Consider the following 22,746-nt stretch of genomic DNA (forward strand, 5'->3'; position numbering starts at 1 on the left):
TAGTAGATCTGTTTTAATTTGCAAAATAAAAGATTGTATTTCATAATTATAATGAGTGGCCATTACTTTTTGCATAAAAAAGGAGTGTTCTTTTTAGATTACTTTGAAGTTTAATAATACTTTGTGTATGTCATATATGTATGAGACAATCAAATCTCAGTAAATAAAGTACATTATATTCATTGCATGCAAAGTTGTGTTTATGTGAATATTTCTGGGGAAGGGGGTCCATAGTTTTCATCAGATTCTTAAAGGGGTCCATGACTCAAAAAAGGTTAACAATCACTGCCCTAATGGGATACGAGGTGTCATAGTTACTCCTTTTCACAAAACTTCAAAAGAATAGAAATTGCCAATATAAACATATGGAGTGTTGTTTTCGTCTGTTTCAAGGTTGCGGATCCTGACTATAATACTGTAATATTGAGATGATATTTGATTATTTACTGGTGGTCCTAGCCCACTAAGCTCCCAGCAGGTTATAAATGGCAAGCATAAGTGTGTAGGGTATCATTGTAGACTACGTCAAGGTCTGTGATAATGAACAAGATGTTATTTTTAATTTTTGATCCTTTACTAGGGATGTAGCCCTCTATGGACCTCCGCCAGAGGGTGAAAAATAACAAATTTCTGTAACGATCGAGAATCCTTAGACTTTGAACATTTCAATTGAAGCACACATTGTAACATTTTGAATATCTGACACAACTGTCCTTGTTTATTATGTACTTCTATGGCCAAATCATTCCATTTTTTATGAACACCCCAAAACATGGCGGCTTATGCCAATGCCCTTTTTTTATTGTCATCTTCACGACTAATGCCCTTGTTGATCCAGCTAGCTAAAGAGCCACTCTGTGCTGGTGAGTGTCAACGATGAGGTGTCGATGAGCTCTCTCGTTTTTGCAGCTCTATGCTCGAGGCAGTTCCTTATCAGTGTGCATGTTTTCATCAATCCCATTCAGTTTAGGACGGTCTGTTCAAAAGTGGGGTGAGCTGGTGCTATATTTGTATATTTTATGGAAGGAAGGTTATACTTGACGGCTGAGTTCCAATTATGCGCTTGTCTGCCAAGCTGAAGCCTGGCGTGTTATGCTGAACTACGTTATAGGCCTCTGAAGCCGTGCTGAAATGCAAAGGTCACGTGACTTAGCAATGGCCTCGCTCCTCAGACAGCAGCTGAGGCTTTAAATATCTTAATTACAAGTATTTCAAATAAAAGGAAGGGCCGCCAAAAACTGACATCTGCTTTTAGATTTGTCTCAGGGTGGTTGTGCTTATTTTCATTGTTTCAAAAGTTTGGATTGCGGAGGGTGGAAACCGAACCTTTCATCCATCATTTATCCTGAGCAGGGTCAGCAGTCCATCAGACTGATTCTATCCAATGTGAACTTTTCATCAGTCCAAGTATAATGATTGCGTTTGTTTGTTAAAAGCTGAGCTGCACTAATTAAACAGACCCGACAGGAACGTAACAGTGAAGCTACACCTGCCCGAGTAAAGTGCTGAATTTTGCTGGCTCACAAAGCAAGTTAGCATTTGAATGGCAAACAAGCGTATTTGGGATCCTCCTTCATTTGAAAAGCCGCCCTTCCAGATGTCATCTGGCATTCAAACCTGCAGTTTTCTTATTAGGTTGCAGAAGTGGACTTGGACGCAGATTCTGTTCCCTTGGAAGAAGACAAAGAACTGGCACCCTGGGTGAGTAGCCTTACCTTTAAAAAAAAATGAGAACACAGAGAAAACTAAAACAGCTGAAATGTTTTGGTCTTGTACAGGAGCGTAAATGCTGACAAAGATGTATTTAAAACAGCCATTCTAAGTAGGCTCGACTCGTCTCCTGTACTAATAAGAGGCACCACCATCGGCTGAAGGAAACCACGGACTTCACGGTGTATTCTCATTTTTTATCTGCTGTTATCATTGCATGTGCTTACAGACTGAAGCTGCATGGATGTTTGTTAGCCCGAGCTTCTGAATTCGGAGTACTTGGGATGTCGTCACAATTAGCAAGCAGCCTCGAGGGTTAGCGTCTCCCGTTAAGTTGTTTAGGTGTTCATTCTGCTAACTATTTATTTTTCTTTAACATTTATAGTATCACATTTGACAGCAGTTGTGTCACAGCATTGTCGCTCACGCACTGCTCAGATTCATTGCAGGTATATTTTTCAACTGCCGACAGCTGTGCAGCCCACCCAGGACATAGTGGAGGGCAGTAATAATGTTGTAACCTGCACATAAATGGTTGCCTACAGACTCATAGTTAACTATCTTGTCTTTTTTTTCAGTGTATGAAGGAAACCTCTCTTTAAGTCTGCCTTGAGCTGGTGAAGATGGGACAACTCGAGTCACAAATGCAACCCAGGAACATCATTAAAGACATATTTAATAAAACCATGAAGAGCGACTTCTGCCAGCGTTTTGCCGACTGCATTTCCTATGCGTCCCAACGGACCCGAGAGTACCTGGTCTTTAAGGATCCCGAAAACAAGTTTTGTGTCAGCTCTTCACTTCTGAAAGAAATTTTTCTCATGACGTACATCAGCCGCAGTGTGCAGCTGCAACTCCCTGAAATGGTCAACTGCACCATTATGACCCAGAAGCAGGAGATTCTGATGGGCACAGACTGGGTCTGGGCTGTGCTAGACGACTCTTCCAAGGACCCCAAGGTTCAGATTGCAGTTCACGTCTTCCATATGGCAGGAGAGGAGAATGTGCCAAGCGATCAGGTGGTGCCCATGACGGAGGCCGTGCAGATGGCCAAGCTTGAGGCGTCTGACAAAACCAAGCAGGAGAAGATCATCACCTTCTGCTCCTCCATTGGTAAAGACTGTTACACTCTCTTCATGTTTTTTGGCACTAACAGTGACCCTGTTAACATTTATGGAGTCCTCAGCAACAACTTCCACGTTGCCTTTGGGAAAGGGGTGGATATCAACAAGGCCTTCATTGAGAACTTCTTGAAACGTTCAGAACCCTACAACTCTCCGGCTAAAATGCTGCAAACCATCCTGCACAAGGGATCACGGCAAGAAGAGACGGTAACAATGGTGGTCAAGTTTACTTGAAGACAGCAGCTTCGCAAGGCACACTGAGTCACTTCTCTTGGAAACGTCCCACATCTGTGAACCGCGTATCTGATGGTTTGTTAGCCAAAAGCACGTCGTATTAATGAAACAAGGAGGGCACAATGTCAGTTCATTCCCAAGCTCGTTTTATTCACTTCACAGTGGCTTTGCAATGTAAATATTGTAAGTGAATGCATTTATTCAAGTCCATGTTATCTAATAATCACAGTGAGGCCCTCCTCCCCATTAAATAAGAGCGCAAAAGAGTAAAAAATGAAACAAAGTAGGCTGAGATGCTTAAATGGAAGGAAGGAGCGGCCGAGGTAAGAGTGCTTGACAAGGATGAACTTTTAGTTTAATGAGAAAATGCGAAGAATGTAAATTATTAGAAGTGGTCTGGTTTAATGGATTCTTTTAATTCTGTAAAGGTCTTCATAAAAAGCAGGTAACAATTTGCTTAATTAGACTATTTTTATGAGCAGAGGTGGTGCTTTAATAGATGTGTTTTAGCTCAGCTAAATCTTGTAATATTTCTAAAACCAACACAATAAATAATCAGCTTTTATGTCTTTGCTGCTTATGAGATGGTTTTTTTTTCTCCGTTCTACTTGATCTGAAAGCATCGCAGATGATGCCATCCTGCACACCTTGTAGCTTTTCAGAGAAGTTTGCATGTGCCGGGCTGTTCAAAACACCTTTTATTAGGGGGTAAATTCAGCTTCTTTTGATCATTCGGTGGTCTGCAGCCGACTAGCAGGTAACACAGCCAAGAGCCTAAGGCTTTGGACAGAAATCAAAAATGCTGCCATCTCCGTCGCCACCTCCTACTTGTTGTGGAACAACTTTAAATACAAACTCTCTAATGCAATGGGCCGACATCTCGACCAAAATGCATGGAGTTGTCTTACCTGGCCGAGAGGCCATCATGGATGGACAGTGAGGATGGATGCACATCCAGGGTGGGATGGTTGCTTTATCCTTTTGTCCTTCAGGAGGAGAATCTAACAGGAGGACTGGGGGTGTCTGCCTCCTGAGGCCGTCTGTTCCCCCAGTACAATGCATGGCAGCATCCCTCTGGCATTGCTCCCGCTTGGGCACCCACTGTGCGGCATGGTAGTCGTAGTTGTGGAGGGGTCACTAGAGGGAGCTGTTGGGGGGAGCCTCCTCAGTCAGGTGGATATACTGCCTAACCCAAAAGGGCTTCCTCGCTACACCGCTGACGTGACCAAAGTGCTCACAGGTCCGGGCTAAAAAGAGCCCTCCGCCAAACCCAGGGGAGCTGGAGTCATGAGAGGAGGAGGAGGAATAAAGGAGAAGGAAAAGAAGGAAATGAAAAAGTATTGTGGATGAAGAAGAAGACTGGGTCAAAGGTAAGGCCTTTAGTACAGAGGGTGTTTGGACCCCAGACTGATGCTTACATAGTTGTGGCTGGGATTTTATAGATATGTGTGTGTGTATATACAGTATATATATTATATATATATATATATATATATATATATATATATATATATATATATATATATATATATATATATACAGTAAATGACTATGTGATTCAAGTATGTTTTATTTTTGATATTTGTTTTTTGTAGCTCAGCAGATTGTGTTCATTTTAGCAAAAGCCGAGTCCCTTGTGATCCCGGCCAGCAAGTCTGCTCATCTCCCCATCTCTGTGTAGTCCCTGTCGCTAACAGCTGCCAAGTCAGTACGCAGCCTTGGGGTGGTAATTGATGAGCTGCTGTCTTTTTCTGACCACATCTCTGCTGTTTCTCATTCTGTCAGGTAAACATTGTACAACATCTGCAAGTTCAGACCTTACCTGACAGAGCATGCAGTACATCTTCTGGTCCAGGCTCTGGTCTTGTTGCATGTGGACTACTGCAGCTCACTTCTGGCAGGAGTAACCACATGTGCCATCAAGCCACTGTAGATGATCCAGAATACAGTGGCCTATTTTGTATATAAACAACCGAGACAAACATGTCACTCCTCTCTTCAGGTCGCTACATTGGCTCCATGTAGCCGCACACATTAAGGTCATATCCCTGATGATTGTCTACAGAGCAGCTAATGGGTCAGCACCTGAATATATGAAGACACTGGTGAAGTGTTATACTCCTTCTCACCAGAGGTGTGACCAGAACGTCATGTGTGGGTGGGCATTTGGCTTGTCTGGGAGGGCAAAAAATATCCATCCATCCATCCCCATTTTTGTAGGGGGGTCAAATAATAATAACAACATATAAAAGCAAAAATTGTGGCATAAATCATAACCTATTGTTCAATAAAATTAACAGAGGCGATGGAACTTGTATTATTATTTTTTGTGAACAAATATAGAACTACATCTACAAGGTAAATATCAATAAAGTCAAATGTTTACAACATATGAGAGCAAGAACAGAAACGTGGCTCATTGTAGTCATGGGAGGCTATAGGACATCAGTTTCCAGTATTTAACCTGGATATTATCTACAGGACCAGTCTGCGGTTACTCTTGGCAAATTCTGAAATAAATTCATTCATGTCTAGATTTTCTGTGATGTTTTTCTCATGTGCCAGAATGACTACATTCCTCTTCCTTGAATGCAGCATTGTTCGGCGGAGTGGAGTGAGAATGCGGTTCAAAGTAGAGAAAGAGCATTCACATGCAGCTGAAGACACACCAGTGATGAGTGCTGTGATGCAGACATGGCTCTGACGTGCAGGATACTAGACGCGTGTTTGTGGAAGCCGCCACCGTCTTTTTCTAGAGCTTTTTTCCAATTAGTGTAGCTGTGTTTGGTGAATATGTCCTCGCAGTCCAAATTGGAAACACTAAATTTATGGCAGGCAAAGCAAAAGCTGCCATCACGGACAACAGAATATTCAAGCCATGGTCGAGACTGATACCAGCTTGCACTAAAACATCTGAGTGTCTTTCCGAATGTGCGCTTGGGATAATTAATTATAATGGGCTGGGATGGGCTATCCATATTTAAGTCAGGCAGACCGGACTGTATATTTTGTTGAAGGCAGAGGTTTGGAGTACACGACACGGCGCAGAACTGGAGGATTGTGTAGGCTTATCTACATCTTTTGGGAGTTTCAGTTCCCGACGTGGGTGTGCTGTGCTCCGTGTTGGCAGCAGCGGTGCTGGGCTCAACCGCGGAGCCAGCAGCTTGCGGAGGGACAGAGGTTGAAGATGTCTACTTTTTAATAAGCCACCTATGCATAGCCTTTGGTGTTACCAACCTGAAAATAAAAGAAGAATGTAACGTATACGCTGTTAAAGAATGCGGTCAAGTTCAAAACGTGCTGCAAAATGTGCGGCAAAATGATCTGTGAGCAGCACAGTGCCTGTCTAGTGGAGGAGACACTGACGGATACGCTGCCAAATTCAAACGGGCCGATTGGAAAGCAACTCAGTTTTGAAAATCAAATGTTATTCTTCTCCAGAGTTTTCATTGGACAGACAGAGCATTTCGCAGGGTGGGCACTGCTTGTCTCTGGGGGGGGCAGTGCCCACCCCAGCCCCCCCGTGGTCACGCCTCTGCTGCTCACTCACTCAGGTCTGCCAGGGAACAGCGTCTGGTGATGCCACCTCTATGTGGCATCAATTCTCAATCCCGACTCTTTTCCTGTGTAATTCCTATTTGGTGGAATGGGCTGCTAACCTCCATCTGTACTGCTAACTCCTTCAGTGTAGGCTTCTCAAAAAAATTAAAGGAACACTGAAAACACATCAGATAGGAAAAAAAATCCTGCTGGATATCTCTACTGATACGGACTGATATAGTAATGTGTTAGGAACAAAAGGATGCCACATCGTTTGTTAGAAATGATAATTATCAACCTACAGAGGGCTGAATTCAAAGACACCCTGAAAATCAAAGTGAAAAAATGATGCGGCAGGGTAGTCCATTTTTCCAAAATATCATTGCAGCAACTTCAAATCGTACCCAGTAGTTTGTATGGCCCCCACGTGCTTGTATGCATGCCTGACAACGTTGGGGCATGCTCCTTATGATACGACGGATGGTGTCCAGGGGGATCTCCTCCCAGATCTGGACCAGGGCATCACTGAGCTCCTGGATAGTCTGAGGTGCAACCTGGCGGCGTTGGATGGACCGAAGCATAATGTCCCAGAGGTGCTCTATTGGATTTAGGTCAGGTGAGCGTGGGGGCCAGTCAATGGTATCAATTTCTTCATCCTCCAGGAACTGCCTGCATACTCTCACCACATGAGGCCGGGCATTGTCATGCACCAGGAGGAACCCAGGACCCACTGCACCAGCGTAGGGTCCAATGGGTCCAAGGATTTCATCCCGATACCTAATGGGAGTCAAGGTGTCGTTGTCTAGCCTGTAGAGTGTCTGTGTGTCCCTCCATGGATATGCCTGCCCAGACCATCACTGACCCACCACCAAACCAGTCATGCTGAACGATGTTACAGGCAGCATAACATTCTCCACGGTTTCTCCAGACCCTTTCACGTCTGTCACATGGGTGAACCTGCTGTCATCTGTGAAAAGCACATGGCACCAGTGGTGGACCTGCCAATTCTGGTTTTCTATGTTCAGCTCCATGGTGCCGGGCAGTGAGGGCCCACTAGAGTACGTCGGGTCCTCAAGGCCACCGTCATAAAGACTGTTTCTGATTGTTTGGTCAGAGACATCCACACCAGTGGCCAGTGGAGGTCATTTTGTAGGCTCTGGCAGTGCTCATCCTGTTCCTTGTTGCCCAAAGGAGTCCTGCTGATGGGTTAAGGGCCTTCTATGGCCCTGTCCAGCTCTCTGCCTGTCTCCTGGAATCTCCTCCATGCCCTTGAGACTGTGCTGGGAGACACAGCAAACCTTCTGGCAATGGCACATATTGATGTACCATCCTGCAGAAGTTGGACTACCTGTGCCACCAAACTCTGTAGGGTCGAGGTATCGCCTCATGCTACCAGTTGTGACACTGACTGTAGACAAAGGCAAAACTAGTGAAAAAACAGAAAAGATGAGGAGGGAGGCCTCCACCTGTTAAACCATTGCTGTTTTGGTGGTCGTCTCATTGTTGCCCCTCTGCTACTTAACTGACCAGATCAATAGCCCGGAAGTTTCATCGACTTGATGTTCTACTCTATTAAAAAGTGTTCCTTTAATTTTTTTGAGCAGTATATTTAAGAAGTGATTGAAGATCCATCTGTTTTGTGAATATCTGTCAAATTGATTGGAAAAAAACCTTTGCTCTGTGATATTTTATATTGTTGGCTACATTGTTGTTTGACTACCGTAAGTTTAATTGCCTTATTGATTGTAATCCTTGATTGTATTTTGTGAAAGAAGCCCGGATCACAGACAGACACACAGAAGTCCAAAAGCACACACTTTGATTCTTCCTTTGCCACAGAGCACACAGAGCACACCTCATCCCACTTAGGCTCAGTCCTTTGCCTTTTCTCTTCTTTTGCCGCCTCCACTCCTCTTTCACAAGCACTTCGGCTCCCTGAATGGAGTGAGGTGACCCCATTTATAAAGCCCCGGATGTGCGCCAGGTGCTCCCTGATGGCCTTCCTGCAGCACCTCCTGGTGTGACGGAAGTGCTGCGGTCCAAGGCTCCATAATCCATAATCCGGTGGCCACGGACCCCAACAGAGTTGAGCTTGGCAGCTCCAATCCTGTGGCCTTGATGCAAACCAGGGCAGTTACCCTCTCGTGTCCATCGCCTCCCCCGGCCCTTCCATCACAGGTTCCCTGTTCGTCAGCCACAATATTTATTAGTTATTACCCCTTTTCACTTTTTGTTACCCGTCTTATTACATTTGCTGAACAGGCCCGAGCCTAATGTTACTCAATTGTTTACCTCTTTTGTAAGTGGCTTTGGATAAAAGCATCTGCCAAACAACTAAATGTAAATGTAGCAAAGCACATCGTCACCAAGCATTTACGGGGTCTTTCCTCGCTCTTTCAGGTTTGGTTTGGTTTCTTTCCCTTCTTGGCCTCATTTCGTTATGTCCTCTCCTGCACTTCGCCGGTGTTGTGCTTTGTGCTGCTCCTGCTGCCTTGCAGACCCCGTGTCCTGGACTCCTGTCCCACTCCTGGTTCCTGTTTGCCTGGACTTTGCATGTCCACATGGATTTTTTTGGGAGTCTTCCATGTCCCAAAGGTGCGTGTACTGGACAGATGGGAGATTCTCACCTGGCCGCGTATGAATGAATGTGACGATGTCTGTGAGAGGCCACTGTGATGGACTGGCACCTACCTCATCGGGAGTTTGTTCCTGCCTTGCCCCCGACGCTGCTTACGTTCCAGCTCTCTGTGAACTTGAACTGGATGAAGCAGGACGGAGAATGTTGTGTTCGTTTTAAAGAGAACTGTTACGCCAGTGTGATACGGCTTTCCTCCCACGTCCCCAATGTGGGATGTTAATAATTAGAATAACTTAACATTAACAGCTTGTTATGTTAAGCTGACTCTGTGACTGGCTGTCCCCCCCAACTGTGACGTGGCACAGGCTGCCGAGGTGGGCTGCGTCTCCCCACAGATGACTATCCGCTTTCATCAGATGGACCTTCTTAAAGTAAATGGCGGCTTCTCCTACATCTGCATGGCGCTTCCCGTCTCGGCTGCTCTTTATATTTGTGTCCCCCTTGCACACTTAAACACACTTCATCCACGTTTAGCCATCACAACAAATCACTTTATTTAAAAACGTATTATCAAAATTTGCATTCATCACACTGAACACAGAAATAGATATACAGTACACAATTTTATTATGTGTGAATTAATAGACAATAACACATTTTCTCACTTGTCTTCAATCATTTTTAGGGTAGGTTTGCATACATTTTATTTATTAGCATTGCATCATTAATATTTTTAACGGTAAACATTTTTCAAATTGACAGTACAAAATGAAACTCGCAAAACTAGAACTGTGTGAACGGCAATAGCTGCGGACCTCTAGAGCTCCACTCCACTGAGGGGGCTGTCGCTTTATTTTATACGTCGATGGTTAAGATCCATGGGGGGCTTATCTGACTCAAGTCAACTGAACCGAATGACAAGAACCTGCAATCCAGTTGGCTGTCCGGCGGTGCTGCGGAGGTCCGCAGCTGGACCCATCTCACAAATGCAGCGTCATGTAGCGCCTTTCTCTCGGGTTAATAGGAGAAGCGAGTATCAGGCTTAAAGCCCAGCTTGTCCAAATTAGGAAGACAGGCGTACTGAATCATCGGTGGGGGGCCGCACATGACGATGAGGACGTCCTCCTCTGGAGAAGGCATGTGATTCCGGATCATGTCAGCGTCGATGAAGCCAGAGCTGTACTTCCAACCTAAGAGACACACAAAAGAAAGAGGGAGTCTGGTCAGTCTGAAACCCTCGCTACCCTTGAAGGTTTACAGAAGGGGCTCACTTCCCCATGGACAGCCTTGGCCCACCAACACTACCATCCAAGGCTTACACCACGAAAGGCCGCATTTGTTAAACAAAGAACGACCCCTCACTGTTCTGTTATTTAGCGGCCATTTCCCTCAGGAGCGCCTGCCTCTGCTGTGCACACATTAATACAACATCAGAATACGCAAGTCTGCCCTGACGTGACATTCATTCTTTAGAAGAGTGGCGGATGCCGCTGGGGTCTTCACTCCTGCTAGACCCCCTAATCATTCTAGAAGCCTCCTGTATTCACACACACATCCTGTGGTCTTGTCAGGTCACACGGGTGAATGAATTTCACTTTCCTGGGCAAATCACAAGTACGGCCGCTGTGGGGGTTAGCTGGGCTCAGCTGTACATCGCTGGTAATCGGCCAATGAGAAGAGTGAGTAAACATGGCATCAAGATAATAAACCCACAATTGCTGCAGCCGTTATGGCGCTCTGAGGTCAAGGCTGCATGTCCTCACATTAGAAGGAGGCTCAATAAATTTCTCTTTGAGTAAATCTTCACGTTTTACTTTTTGCACTGTTTAAAGCTCAGCTGAATTAGTAAGAACAAGGAGCACAAGGTGGGCACCGTGGCGTACTGGTTAGCACTGCTCTGTCCTGGCCTTCAACCCTGGCCCAGTTGCTGACTTTGTGCGGTTTGCTCATTTTCCCCATGTCATTGTCCTTCCAATGATGTGCTCATTCAGTCACTTGTCCACTCCATGGTGGTCTTGTGATGGACTGGCACCCTGTCCAAGGTTGACTCCTGCGTTGTACCCAAGCTGAAGCCCCCCATGACCTTGCTTAAGTTGGCAGACGTGGAAGGAGAACCAGAACAGCCAAAGCCAAACCCGTGCAGACATGAGGAGAACACACAAAGTTCACTCAGACAGCGGCCAGGCGGCCATTTACACCTCAATCATCATCATCATCACCATCATCATCACTTAGCCACTGTGTGCCTAGTTGATATTCTTCTAGTTAGAAAGTGTTTATCTACAGTAGGCTAAAAATGAAATTCAACTATTTTGCTTCATGTCTCATAAATGTAAAAGGATAAGAAAACCTGAATTAGGGGGCAAGAGTTTATGTTTTATTACATAGAAAAAAAGTCACTTTCAGTCAAAAATAGAGGCACACCATCTGGTGAGGACAACAAACAGCTGTCCAGGGCTGATAACCTCACTGCCCCTCAATCACCATTCAGCCCACCGAAGGCACAGTGACATCTCAGGATTCGATTAGTGATGATCTGGATGGCCGACTGGGTGAAAGGACAGGTGGCCCAGAGCAGCCACGGTAAGCGGAGCTAATCGAATGAAGCAGTAATGAGCGCCGGCTCTTGGGTTTTATCAGGGCATCTGAGCTCTGCGCTCACTAAAGATGGGAGAAGAAGAAGAAGAAGAAATTTACTCACATAGCTTTTCCCATAAATAAAAATTGTAGCCTAACATTTTAAAAAAGCTCTTACTGCTGCAGCGTCAAGGGTCAGGACTCAAAACTCACCCTCAGTCGGTCGCCATCTGTGTGGCTTGTGTCTGCATGTTCTCCTCATGACTGTGTGGCCTTGTCTACAACACCACCACATCCCAAAGACATTTGTCACTGGTCACCGGGTGAGTGTGCCCCGTAGAATGGACCGGCTGCCTTCCCAAGTTGCTCTCCGCCTTGTGCATTGCTTAGTCAGCATCGGCTTTGGCCATCACACCCCTGCAGTAGATTGATCCGGTCTGGAAATCTGGATTGTTGTCCGCATGTTGATCTGGCAAAATTTTACACCGGATGCCCTTCCTGACGTAACCCTCCCCATTTATCCGGGCTTGGGACTGGCATGAAGAAACACACTGGTTTGTGCGTCCGCTGTGGCTGGGTTTTTGGTGGGGTTTGAAAATACTGAATATAATTTTGAACCAATCGATATTTTAATGAATACAAATACAGGGTCAGTCAACAATTTATTCATAAAACATACTTCAGATGTGAAAGATGATTTGCAGGAATGTCTCAACCTGTTCGCCATCATGTTCAACACATGTACCATATGTGGCACATAAATTGTCTACAAAAATTGCATACAGTGATCCGCCGCCTATCGCAGAAGTTACGTTCCAGACCCACCTGCGATAGGTGAAAATCCGCGATATAGAAAGACCACATTTTTTTTTTATAGTTTAAGCCTTAAAATTCCCCTCCCACACACTTTAAACACATGTAAAATTATTAAAACACACTTTGTAAACACGTATGATATGCGGATGTCAGGCTAAAGATATGAGTAACATAATAATAATAATCATCATCAGTTTTACCTTCTCCTGTATGGTCAACGTCTTCCTCTAGAGCTTAGGCTCACTGCTACCAGAAGGCTTACAAGATGCAGGACGCTTGGGAGCCATCGTAGGGCTTAAAACAAAACGAAAAGTTCACAAAAGTTTGCTCGGAAAAGTCGGATCACAAGCAAGGTACTCGATACGCGATTCGTCTGGGACCAACGCTCGCAGTTCTTGTGAGATTACACCACGTTAGCAGCAGCTAATCAGAGCCCAAGAGAATAAAATCTGCTCTGATTGGTTGAGTCTCCTCTTTCAGCCAATAACGGGCTTTGTAAGAAATCATCCGGGTGCTGTAACGCGAAACTCTCTGTCTGCTGAAAACCATATGCTTTGTTATGAATTGGCTGCAAAGTACACTACAGGTAGGATGTGCTTATTGAATTTTTCCACAATAAACCGGGGGCGCGATAGAGCGGGGGATTACTGGATAAGTATATACATAGCAGTACGATTAGTGTTAACCTAATTTAGACTCACTCTGTATAATTTGCATTCTAAAGTTATCAAAATGTTCTCCTGGAGTAGAAATAGTATTGTCCCGTGTACACAGAAAAGTCAACCCAAACCCAAATGTGCCACCTCACTCTGGCACCAGGATGAACAAGAATGTCTTCAAATGCAGAACATTGGCTTCTCCACGAACGCTGATGACATTGTTCTATTGGCCACATCACCGGGAGGCCTACAGGAGCTGGTGGGGCGAGTTGAGGGGGCTGTAACGAGTATAATATGTTGATCAATGCAACAAGAATCAAATACCCGTGAGGTACGTAGGATCTTGGTGGATGGAGAAAGGTTGGAGGAGGTGGACTCTTATGTATTTTGGGCAGGAGAGTAACAGTCAGTCACTTTCTAACCTTTTTAGTTTTGAGCAGGGTCACGGGGGTCTGCTGGAGCTCATCCCAGCTAGCAATGGGCGCAAGACAGGAACAAACCCTGGACAGGGCGCCAGTCCATTGCAGGGAGTAACAAATGATGCTGAATGTGCAGGTGGTGAAAAGTCCAGGCTGGGCATATTGGTGATAGCTAAATAGAAAATGGAAAAACTGGTCAGCCAGCACCACCACTAAACTGAGCTTGATGAAAACCTTGGTGGATGCAAGGGCTGGACATTGAAGAAAAAAGAAGACAGACATATCCATGCTTTGGAGAACAAATGCATGAGAAACTTGCTGAGAGAGGCTCATGGACGAAAACCACTGAGCAGATCTACAAGATGGCTGGAACAGAAAGTGAACTGCTGAGCCACCTGAAAACCTGCAAGCTAAGGTACTTTAGGCATGTCATGAAACAGCCACATGATTCCACTGAAGACAGGTCTTGTGGAAAGGATTAAAGGGTGTGGAAGGTCAAGAATATGCTGGTATGATAACATCATAGTGTGGACTGACATGTCTTTAATCGAGACAAGAGATGCTGGATGGCACTGACCCACCTGTGTAGTCCACCATCACGAAGTGAGGATGGTGCAGTGACATAACATGACAAGTCAGCTTACCCAGTGTATTCCTTATCCCTTTTCCATACTACCCATTAAGTTGATTTACTTAACCTAGGCCCATACTTAAAGTTGGAAAGACTTCAAGATATGAAATAAAAGACTCTCCTTACTCGGCTCTCTTTGCTCTTTCTCCCCACAAGTTTTTGCTCTACCTCTTGTTTCCCTATTTAATGCAAATACATTTGCTATATCTTCCACTTCAAAGAGCCCAAATGATCAAGATATACAATTTCGGTTTGTGCTTTATATGTATCGCTCCCAGGTAGTTCCTTGCCATGAGTCTGGCCCCTGATCCCAACTTTTTCTCTTTCCTGTTGATTTTAATACAAAATGAATCACAAAAAAAGATGCGGTATTCTCAACTTCCTAGTCATTTAGTGGTAAAGAAAGGCTCTGGACCACCCAGCCCTGAGGTGACCTAAGAGGGTCCAAAATAATAATGGCATTCGTTATTTGATGTCTTCGGTATATGATTCTTAACCACATTGTGCCGGTTGAAGTTCATTTTTTAGAGTATTGCTGCTCTTCCATTTGCATGAAAATTTGTTTTAGGAGGCCAACGCCCAGCAGTCTTTTCTCTTATCCCACACTGAGGGGGTGCAGTATATCATATATGTTATATTAAAGGAAAAAAAGCTTGTCATCCTCCTTCTGGTTTGTATCTTCAAAATTCTTTCTATCCTCTACTTTTGTTGTCCTTCCTCTCCTGCATTCCGAGCACAGCGTCCATGTGCCTTTATGTTAGTAGTGTTCACAATAACGTACGATATTTAATGAACACTGAAATCATGAGATCAGGCTTTTGTTTCATTAAATAAAAGGCACAGTAGTTTACATAAGCAGAAGGGAAATATTTAAATAATACCGTGAGTCATGGCCTAGAGGGGTTTAAAATGTGGAGAAACAGGGGCGCCGAGCAACATTTGAATGCAAAACCTGCTGAAATGCAAAGTTTGCTGCTGAGTACCAGTGACGCTAGCGTCCAATCAAATTGTAAGGTGCGTCATCCCAAACTTCAGGCCAGCTCAAGTGTGAAGGCAGCCTTTCCACAGTGGTGTGTGCTTGACAGAGGTGGCCTTAGGGGTGTGCGGGGCCTACGGCTGACCAACCCCACGCGGGGCTGGTTACATCAAATGCTGTTACTGGTATGTGTTAACTGTATAAACTTGCACCCGAATTTAATAAAAGAATGTTAACATACACCAGATTTTCTCATTACAGTACATTTTTGCAAGATAACAAGCAAACTTTATCAAAATATAACTGGAGAATAAAACTTGACAAATCTGCTCGAACAGGACACGCAGAGTTCAAAAGCGGGGCCCCCTTAGGCATGGGTCCTGGGGCAGTTGCTCCATTTGCCACACGCAAACGCCACTCTTGGTGTATGACAGGCATTTCATTCACCAGACTGACAGATACAAACTGCTCCACATTATACGACTCCACTTTCGACTTTTGGTTGAGTTTGTTTTTTTTTTGTTTTGCACTTTTTCTTCTTTTCATGCTGATGTCCAATAAAAGTGTCGTTAGGTCTTCTCAATGCCAACCATGAATTTCCACATTATAACAAAACTAGCTGTGTTACATGGCTTCCATCCATCCATTTATTATCCAGCCCACTACATCCTAACTACAGGGTCACGGGGGTCTGCTGGAGCCAATCCCAGCCAACAAGGCAGGAAACAAACCCTGGACAGGGCGCCAGCCCACCGCCGGGCACACACACACACACACCAAGCACACACTAGGGACAATTTAGAATCGCCAATGCACCTAATCTGCATGTCTTTGGACTGTGGGAGGAAACCGGAGCACCCGGAGGAAACCCACGCAGACGCGGGGAGAACATGCAAACTCCACGCAGGGAGGACCGGGGAAGCCAACCCAGGTTACATGGCTTCATCCGTGACATTTTCTAAGTCAATAGGCCTCAGTTGTAGGCCATTCTTTAATCAGATATATCAGAAGTACTATGTAACAAAGTACTTTTCTGTGTACAACATTTGTATTTTTTATATTATTAGCTCACTTGAGCTGCTTACTGTTGAACACGCTACATACAGTCCTTGGTGGTGCTGGTGTAAAAGAGAGTGCAGCAGAACTCCGTATTAAAGCCGTACTCTGCAGTGTTACAAAGGTGGATTAACGTTGATTCATTCAAAGCTAACAACTGCCGAAAGTAGGGAATCCATTCCCACATGTCATTCCCAGGAATCCCGGGCTCCCAGGAATGACACAGTGCACGGGTATTTCATATGTGAATGGTTTTAGAATGAGTGAAACTTATTTTTAATAAAACTACTGCAATATATTGACACAAATAAAAGACTAACCTTATCTACAAGCAGTTCATGCTGTCATATAAGTACATGTATCTTTAGTTGGGGTAATAAGAGCTTAGAAAGCACAACGTCCTCACAGGTGGCGCAGTGATGGTGCTGCTGCTTTGCAGTAAGGAGACTGGAAGATTGTGGGTTCGCTTCCCGGTTCCTCCCTGTGTGGATAGCGCTTTGAGTACTGAGAAAAGTGCTATATAAATGTAATGAATTATTATTATTATTATTAACGTGTCCAGCATGCGGTCGTCCAGGTGAGAGCGCACCTTTGTGCAGAAGTACGCCAGCCGCTGAGAAAGCACGCTCTACCTCCACTGAAGTAGGCAGCACAATCATCAGATACTGATACACTTGTTCTAAACAACGCCCGCGCTTGCCGTTGCGCTGAAACACCGCCATTTCAGCTTTTACTGATGCATCCAGTTTCTTGTCATCATTCTGTGATGGCAAGTTTCTTGGCACAGATAATGCGGATGTAACAGACTGACGCATTGCAATTTCAAGTTGCTGTTCAAAGCTGTCAACAGCACAGACGTCAATGAACTCTGCCCCGTCCCGGCATTCATGAGCTGCAGAGTGCAGACACCTCACAGTCCACTGTGCTCAGTCAGCCTGCTGCTGTCTGTTGTTGACTGAATTAATTGGCAACACACTACACCGTGGGCCACAAAACCGTGCCACTTAATTATTTTCAATTACAACTCTTGTTATTTCTTGATCGATTTTTACACTTTTACGCGCTATATATGCGAGCTTGGCCATTCCTGTTTTCCCGGGAATTACAGCAGTTTCATGAATGGATTAACTAGCCAAAAGTCTTGACTCTCCAATAGCATCAAAGTCTCGACATACAGTGGGTCTGAATAAATTTCTACCAACAAAAAACTAAAAATTACTAATTACTTTTACTTTCTCAAAAGCACCAACCTGTTATCACATTCTGAAAATGAGCATGTCCATCAGCCATTGAAAAAAATCACGCTTCATTCTGTTCAGTCGTGGCTTGGCTCGATCAGTTCATTTGCTGTGATTTCCTCTTTGTGTTGCCATGTCTTTAGTGGGAAGCGCTTCTTCAGTATGTAGCTCAGTCTGAGTGAAGTGTCAAAGCTCTTCAACACAATGACAAGTGGAACAGGCTAACTGTAAAAGTTAACCACCTAAGAACACTGATATCCATAAACACACTTGACAAACGATCAGTAAAAGAGTGAGTAGCACAGACAACGCTGGAGACCTGACCACAATTTTAACCAGAATGCCTGGGGTAGTGGAGAAGGCAGTCCAGTAAATGTACTGGGTCTGGCCATGTAGCCTCCTCAGAACAATGAGCCAAAAGTGTTTAAAAAAATGTTACTATGTGTAACAGAAACATATAAATATCAAATGTCAACATAAATACAGTAGGAAAGGCATGTCGTGTGTCCACTGCTGCAATGATGCGGATTTTGTACACAGGATTTGTGTGACATATTTTGAGACGGTCGTCAACACACAACCCAATGTCACAATCGGGAGAGTAGAATTGTGCTTCTTTTTGCACTTCTCTTATAATATTTTTGCTGTTGCTGCTCTTGAGAGGGTAGAATGGCAGCATCTCATCCCCACAATCAATGTGCCCCTTGTGCTATTGCATGCTAGCACAGCGAAGGCTTAGTGACTCCCCCTGACATAAACATTGACAGTTGCTGCATTGTGAGCAGCCTCCCTGTCCTTCTACTTGATCACAATCATTTTGCCTTTTTGTCACGTGGATACTGCACCCTGCAGCAGCGTTACATGACTGAAGTCACCAGGTATATCTCGGCAGTGTCATACGGGTCAGTTTCACTATCTGTGTCAATGTCTGAAGACCAAATCACGTTGTTATCACTATCGTCTGATTCAACTGATGGTTCGCTTTATTTATTCTAAAACTGGCTTTGCTGCCTTTTGTTTGCACACCATTGCGTTTTTTTGTCAAAGGCTCCACCCCACTCATGAATATTGATGAGATATCACAGAGGGGCAGAATTCATAGAAAAAGGAATGATTTTTTTGCAGTATGATGTTATTTCATTTACAAGATGGCAGCAGAATACTGTCCTGAGTGTTACCCAGGCCTAACGTATCATATGTCATCAAAATCATCTAAGCGGAGTATTACTTGAGATTAACCGTATTTACTTCGAATTCTGAGCCTGAGAGACTCATGGGGTTAACACCAAGGACGTTAAGCAAGTAACAGTGCTCAAGGAGCCCCTAATGGCCACATGTGGGATTTAATTACGAACAGAAGATGACATCCCATCTGGCATTTAGCCCAACATAGCTTGACAATTCCTATTCGCCTAACACTTTTTCAGATGGTGCCAAGCTGAAAATTGAGGGTCCTCCTACACTACTCAGAGAGATTTTTTTAACATATCCATAGTTCTCTGTGTGAAGATGTGCTTTATAACATTTGTGCAAAATTTACACTCTGGGCTCTCTTATCCTTATTAAAGACCTGATTTAAAACAGTTTGAACTTGGCATAATTCTTTCATAAATTTAATAATTTTCTGTCATTTGAGTTGGTTAACCCTACTTGACCCATTTCTCATCTCATACTGTAAGTACTTGCATGGTGTACTTTATGCAACAGTGTTAAAATGGCTATTTATATGCACGCTGTGAGGTTGTAATATAAAATATTGCAGTAATTTTAAATTGTACATGTTTTTTAATGTAATTTAATACCAAATTACTGAATAGTATGACACAGTCTAGGACTATCTGAAAATAAACCTGATCCACTTCTCCAGTGCTCATTCGTCACCAGTCGTCCACTGCAGGATTTGCACATGTATAATATTTCACTTCAGTGGCTGAATGTTCTTTGCAGACAAAGTCATTGCAAGAAGAACATCGCATTGTTGTCATACATACATAAGTACCTACGTGGTGTACCAAATGCACTTTATGGAACTTGTGACTGTGCATCCATCCAATGCTGGGGCATACAAGGAGGGTAACCATTGCGACACTACACTTGTAGTGAACTAAGCTGAGGACAGATAGGGGATGATGCCGTTGGGTTCAAATAAAAGGACGTTGGACAGAAATAACCGGGACTCGTATACAAAATACACCAGCATGAATTACCTTAATGGTCCAAATCATCTAGGCATGTGAATAGTTGTTCTGCTACTCAGAATAAAAACAACACATAGAAACACACATTTGCAGAGTTGGGGTAGCTAATAACTGAGATGTGCGTACAGAATACACCAGCGCGAGTAGTTAAGGGTTCATCAAAGCGATTTAGCAGTGAGCTTGCAGTTGAGACGTAAGTTGAGGCGAGAACACAAACGGTTTAAGAGTGACTGGTGTTTGGGGGGCAGAGAAGCATAAAGAGAAACAACAAAAGCTCAGGAAATGGAGAGCACATGGGGGCAAGCGGGCCAACAAGTGGCACACAGGACCACCTCATATTCAGTGTGCTTTGTGTTAAGCCAATGAAGGCAGAAATGACATTCAATCACCATTTAGGGCTCCGCTGTGGTTGGGATAGTTAAGAGGCTTTGTACTTACAGATATAACCAGTTTATAAAATATTATTCTTCTAGATACAGCATTTTTATTATTATTATTTTATTTCTTTGCTTGCAGCGTTCATACCTGATATATTGTACAATTTTGCATTATTGCTTTCACTATTACGCTGCATCATTCTGTGAGAATGTACTCCTTGGGCTCTGCCATATTAGTTTATTGTACCCAAACAATATTATCTTAATATTAAAAATAGTGTCACTAAGCCCTGACTGACACGTGAAAACCCCACAATCCCTGGACCCCAGACACCACCTCTGACCTGTTTGATACTGAGAAGTAGGAATTGCAGCCACCAACCCCATAAACACCCACCCATCAAACCACTGCACGTCCCCAAAGCACCTGGAGGAGATAACAGCTGAAGCACTCAGCTAACAGACAGGGAGAGACAGCGGGGGTCCTGACCCCTGCAGTGGCAGTCATTCTGCTCAGCTTCCAGTGAGGTTTTCCCAGCACCGCCTGACCTGATTAATGCAAGCCAAGTACAAAATCTTCATTTGAGTCGTGACTGGTGGTGTCGTGATTTTGAGGCCGCACTGTAAGTGAAATGAATTCTGCACGGTGCTTTTCCCACTGCTGATCCTGGTCAGTTGTTACGGCTAATAGCTACCTTATTAGTACAGTAATCCCTCCTCCATCGTGGGGGTTGCGTTCCAGAGCCACCCGCGAAATAAGAAAATCTGCGAAGTAGAAACCATATGTTTATATGGTTATTTTTATATTGTCATGCTTGGGTCACAGATTTGCGCAGAAACACAGGAGGTTGTAGAGAGACAGGAACGTTATTCAAACACTGCAAACAAACATTTGTCTCTTTTTCAAAAGTTTAAACTGTGCTCCATGACAAGACAGAGATGACAGTTCTGTCTCACAATTAAAAGAATGCAAACATATCTTCCTCTTCAAAGGAGTGCGTGTCAGGAGCACAGAATGTCACATAGATAGAGAAAACAATCTCTAGCAAACAAATCAATAGGGCTGTTTGCTTTTAAGTATGCGAAGCACCGCGGCACAAAGCTGTTGAAGGCGGCAGCTCACACCCCCTCCGTCAGGAGCAGAGAGAGAGAGAGAGAGAGAGATAGAGAGAGACAGAGTTTGTTTTTCAGTCAAAAATCAATACGTGCCCTTCGAGCTTTTAAGTATGCGAAGCACCGTGCAGCATGTCGTTTCAGGAAGCAGCTGCACAAAAGATAGCAACGTGAAGATAATCTTTCAGCATTTTTAGACGAGCGTGCGTATCGTCTAGGTGTGCGAACAGCCCCCCTGCTCAATCCCCATACGTCAGGATCAGAGAAAGTCAGCGCAAGAGAGAGAGAAGAGTAAGCAATCTAGCTTCTCAGCCATCTGCCAATAGCGTCCCTTGTATGAAATCAACTGGGCAAACCAACTGAGGAAGCATGTACCAGAAATTAAAAGACCCATTTTCCGCAGAAATCCGCAAACCAGCAAAAAATCCACGATATATATTTAAATATGCTTACATATAAAATCCGCGAGGGAGTGAAGCCACGAAAGGCGAAGCGCGATATAGCGAGGGATCACTGTATTTTATTATAAAAACTAGCCACAGTACCTGTTGAAGACAGATAATAGAATAATTAAAAAACATTTGCTATCTCTTGCCACACGTTTACTTGCCTCTGTATGCGCGTGCAACTGAACGTCTCTCCACCGGCGCTCCCGTATAGCCCACTTCTCAGACTCTGTCATTATTTTTGAGGTGCCTTTCTCACCTCCTGTCTGGTTTTATATTTTCCATCTATGAGGCCAACTCTCTGAGCATGCCTGGTGCGCCTTTACTCCTCCTCGTGCATCTCACACTCTGACCAATCACACCAAAGCCAAACTAGCCAATCCGATTGCTCTGAGGGACTGGACACACAGACCTTGGTCTTTTATTATATAGTAGATGTGCCATTTGTTTACCTCAATGAGAACAAACTGTGGGTTCTGTAAGTGAACTTTATTACAATTCTAAACAATAGCAAAACATCCCAACTAAATGCTACTCTACGCAAGTATTGGCCTCAACTGCCCCACTGCTAAGGCTTCTTCATCACGTGTACTCTACTGCCCTCTACTGGATTACCAAGCTTATTTACATTATCACCACACAGATGTGCCCTCCCTAAACAAAATCGAAATCAATGCTGGGGTCAAGAAACAAGGCTATGCCCTGCCCTGCCCTGCCCTGCCCTGCCCTGCCCTGCCCTGCCCTGTGACACAATAATCACCCGTGAAGTGTCCCCACTGTCACAGCCCTGCTTACCTTGAGGTGGCTTGTCCAGCGTGTACCACAGTTTGAACTGGTCAGGGTGCTCCTTGGCTATGTGCTCCAATTCGCTTCTTAAAAGGATATCCTTTTCAGTCTTTAAAAAAGTGAAAAACAGGTAAATAATGAACTGCCCTTTGTCAGATTAATTAGGGTATCCAGAACTCTTCAAAGGCTTCTAGCATTGTTGGACTTTGATACACTTTGTTAATCCTTGAGGGGAAATTGTCTTTTTGCAAGACCTCTGGTGGTCTGA

General features: G+C 44.2%; 2 protein-coding genes across 13 annotated transcripts in view; one reads left to right on the forward strand and one right to left on the reverse strand.

The window, feature by feature from the left end:
* The window catches only part of ppfibp2b (PPFIA binding protein 2b), a 306,312-nt gene extending 303,864 nt beyond the window's left edge, over window positions 1-2,448 (forward strand). For all 12 annotated transcript variants that reach the window (XM_051922751.1, XM_051922758.1, XM_051922761.1 and 9 more), the window contains 2 exons: window positions 1,636-1,701; window positions 2,289-2,448. In XM_051922751.1, the coding sequence (XP_051778711.1) occupies window positions 1,636-1,701; window positions 2,289-2,312 (90 nt within the window). In that variant the 3' untranslated portion in view covers window positions 2,313-2,448. The remainder of the gene's footprint in view (window positions 1-1,635; window positions 1,702-2,288) is intronic.
* A 7,342-nt stretch (window positions 2,449-9,790) lies between these two features.
* LOC114645964 (NADH-cytochrome b5 reductase 2) overlaps window positions 9,791-22,746 on the reverse strand; it is a 66,200-nt gene continuing 53,244 nt past the window's right edge. Inside the window, exons 8-9 of the mRNA XM_028793909.2 lie at window positions 22,488-22,587; window positions 9,791-10,376 (exon numbers count right to left, since the gene is read on the reverse strand). Coding sequence (XP_028649742.1) covers window positions 10,204-10,376; window positions 22,488-22,587 — 273 coding nt within the window. The 3' untranslated portion in view covers window positions 9,791-10,203. The remainder of the gene's footprint in view (window positions 10,377-22,487; window positions 22,588-22,746) is intronic.

Source organism: Erpetoichthys calabaricus, chromosome 2 (genome assembly GCF_900747795.2).
Source record: "Erpetoichthys calabaricus chromosome 2, fErpCal1.3, whole genome shotgun sequence".
Lineage (NCBI taxonomy): Eukaryota > Metazoa > Chordata > Cladistia > Polypteriformes > Polypteridae > Erpetoichthys > Erpetoichthys calabaricus.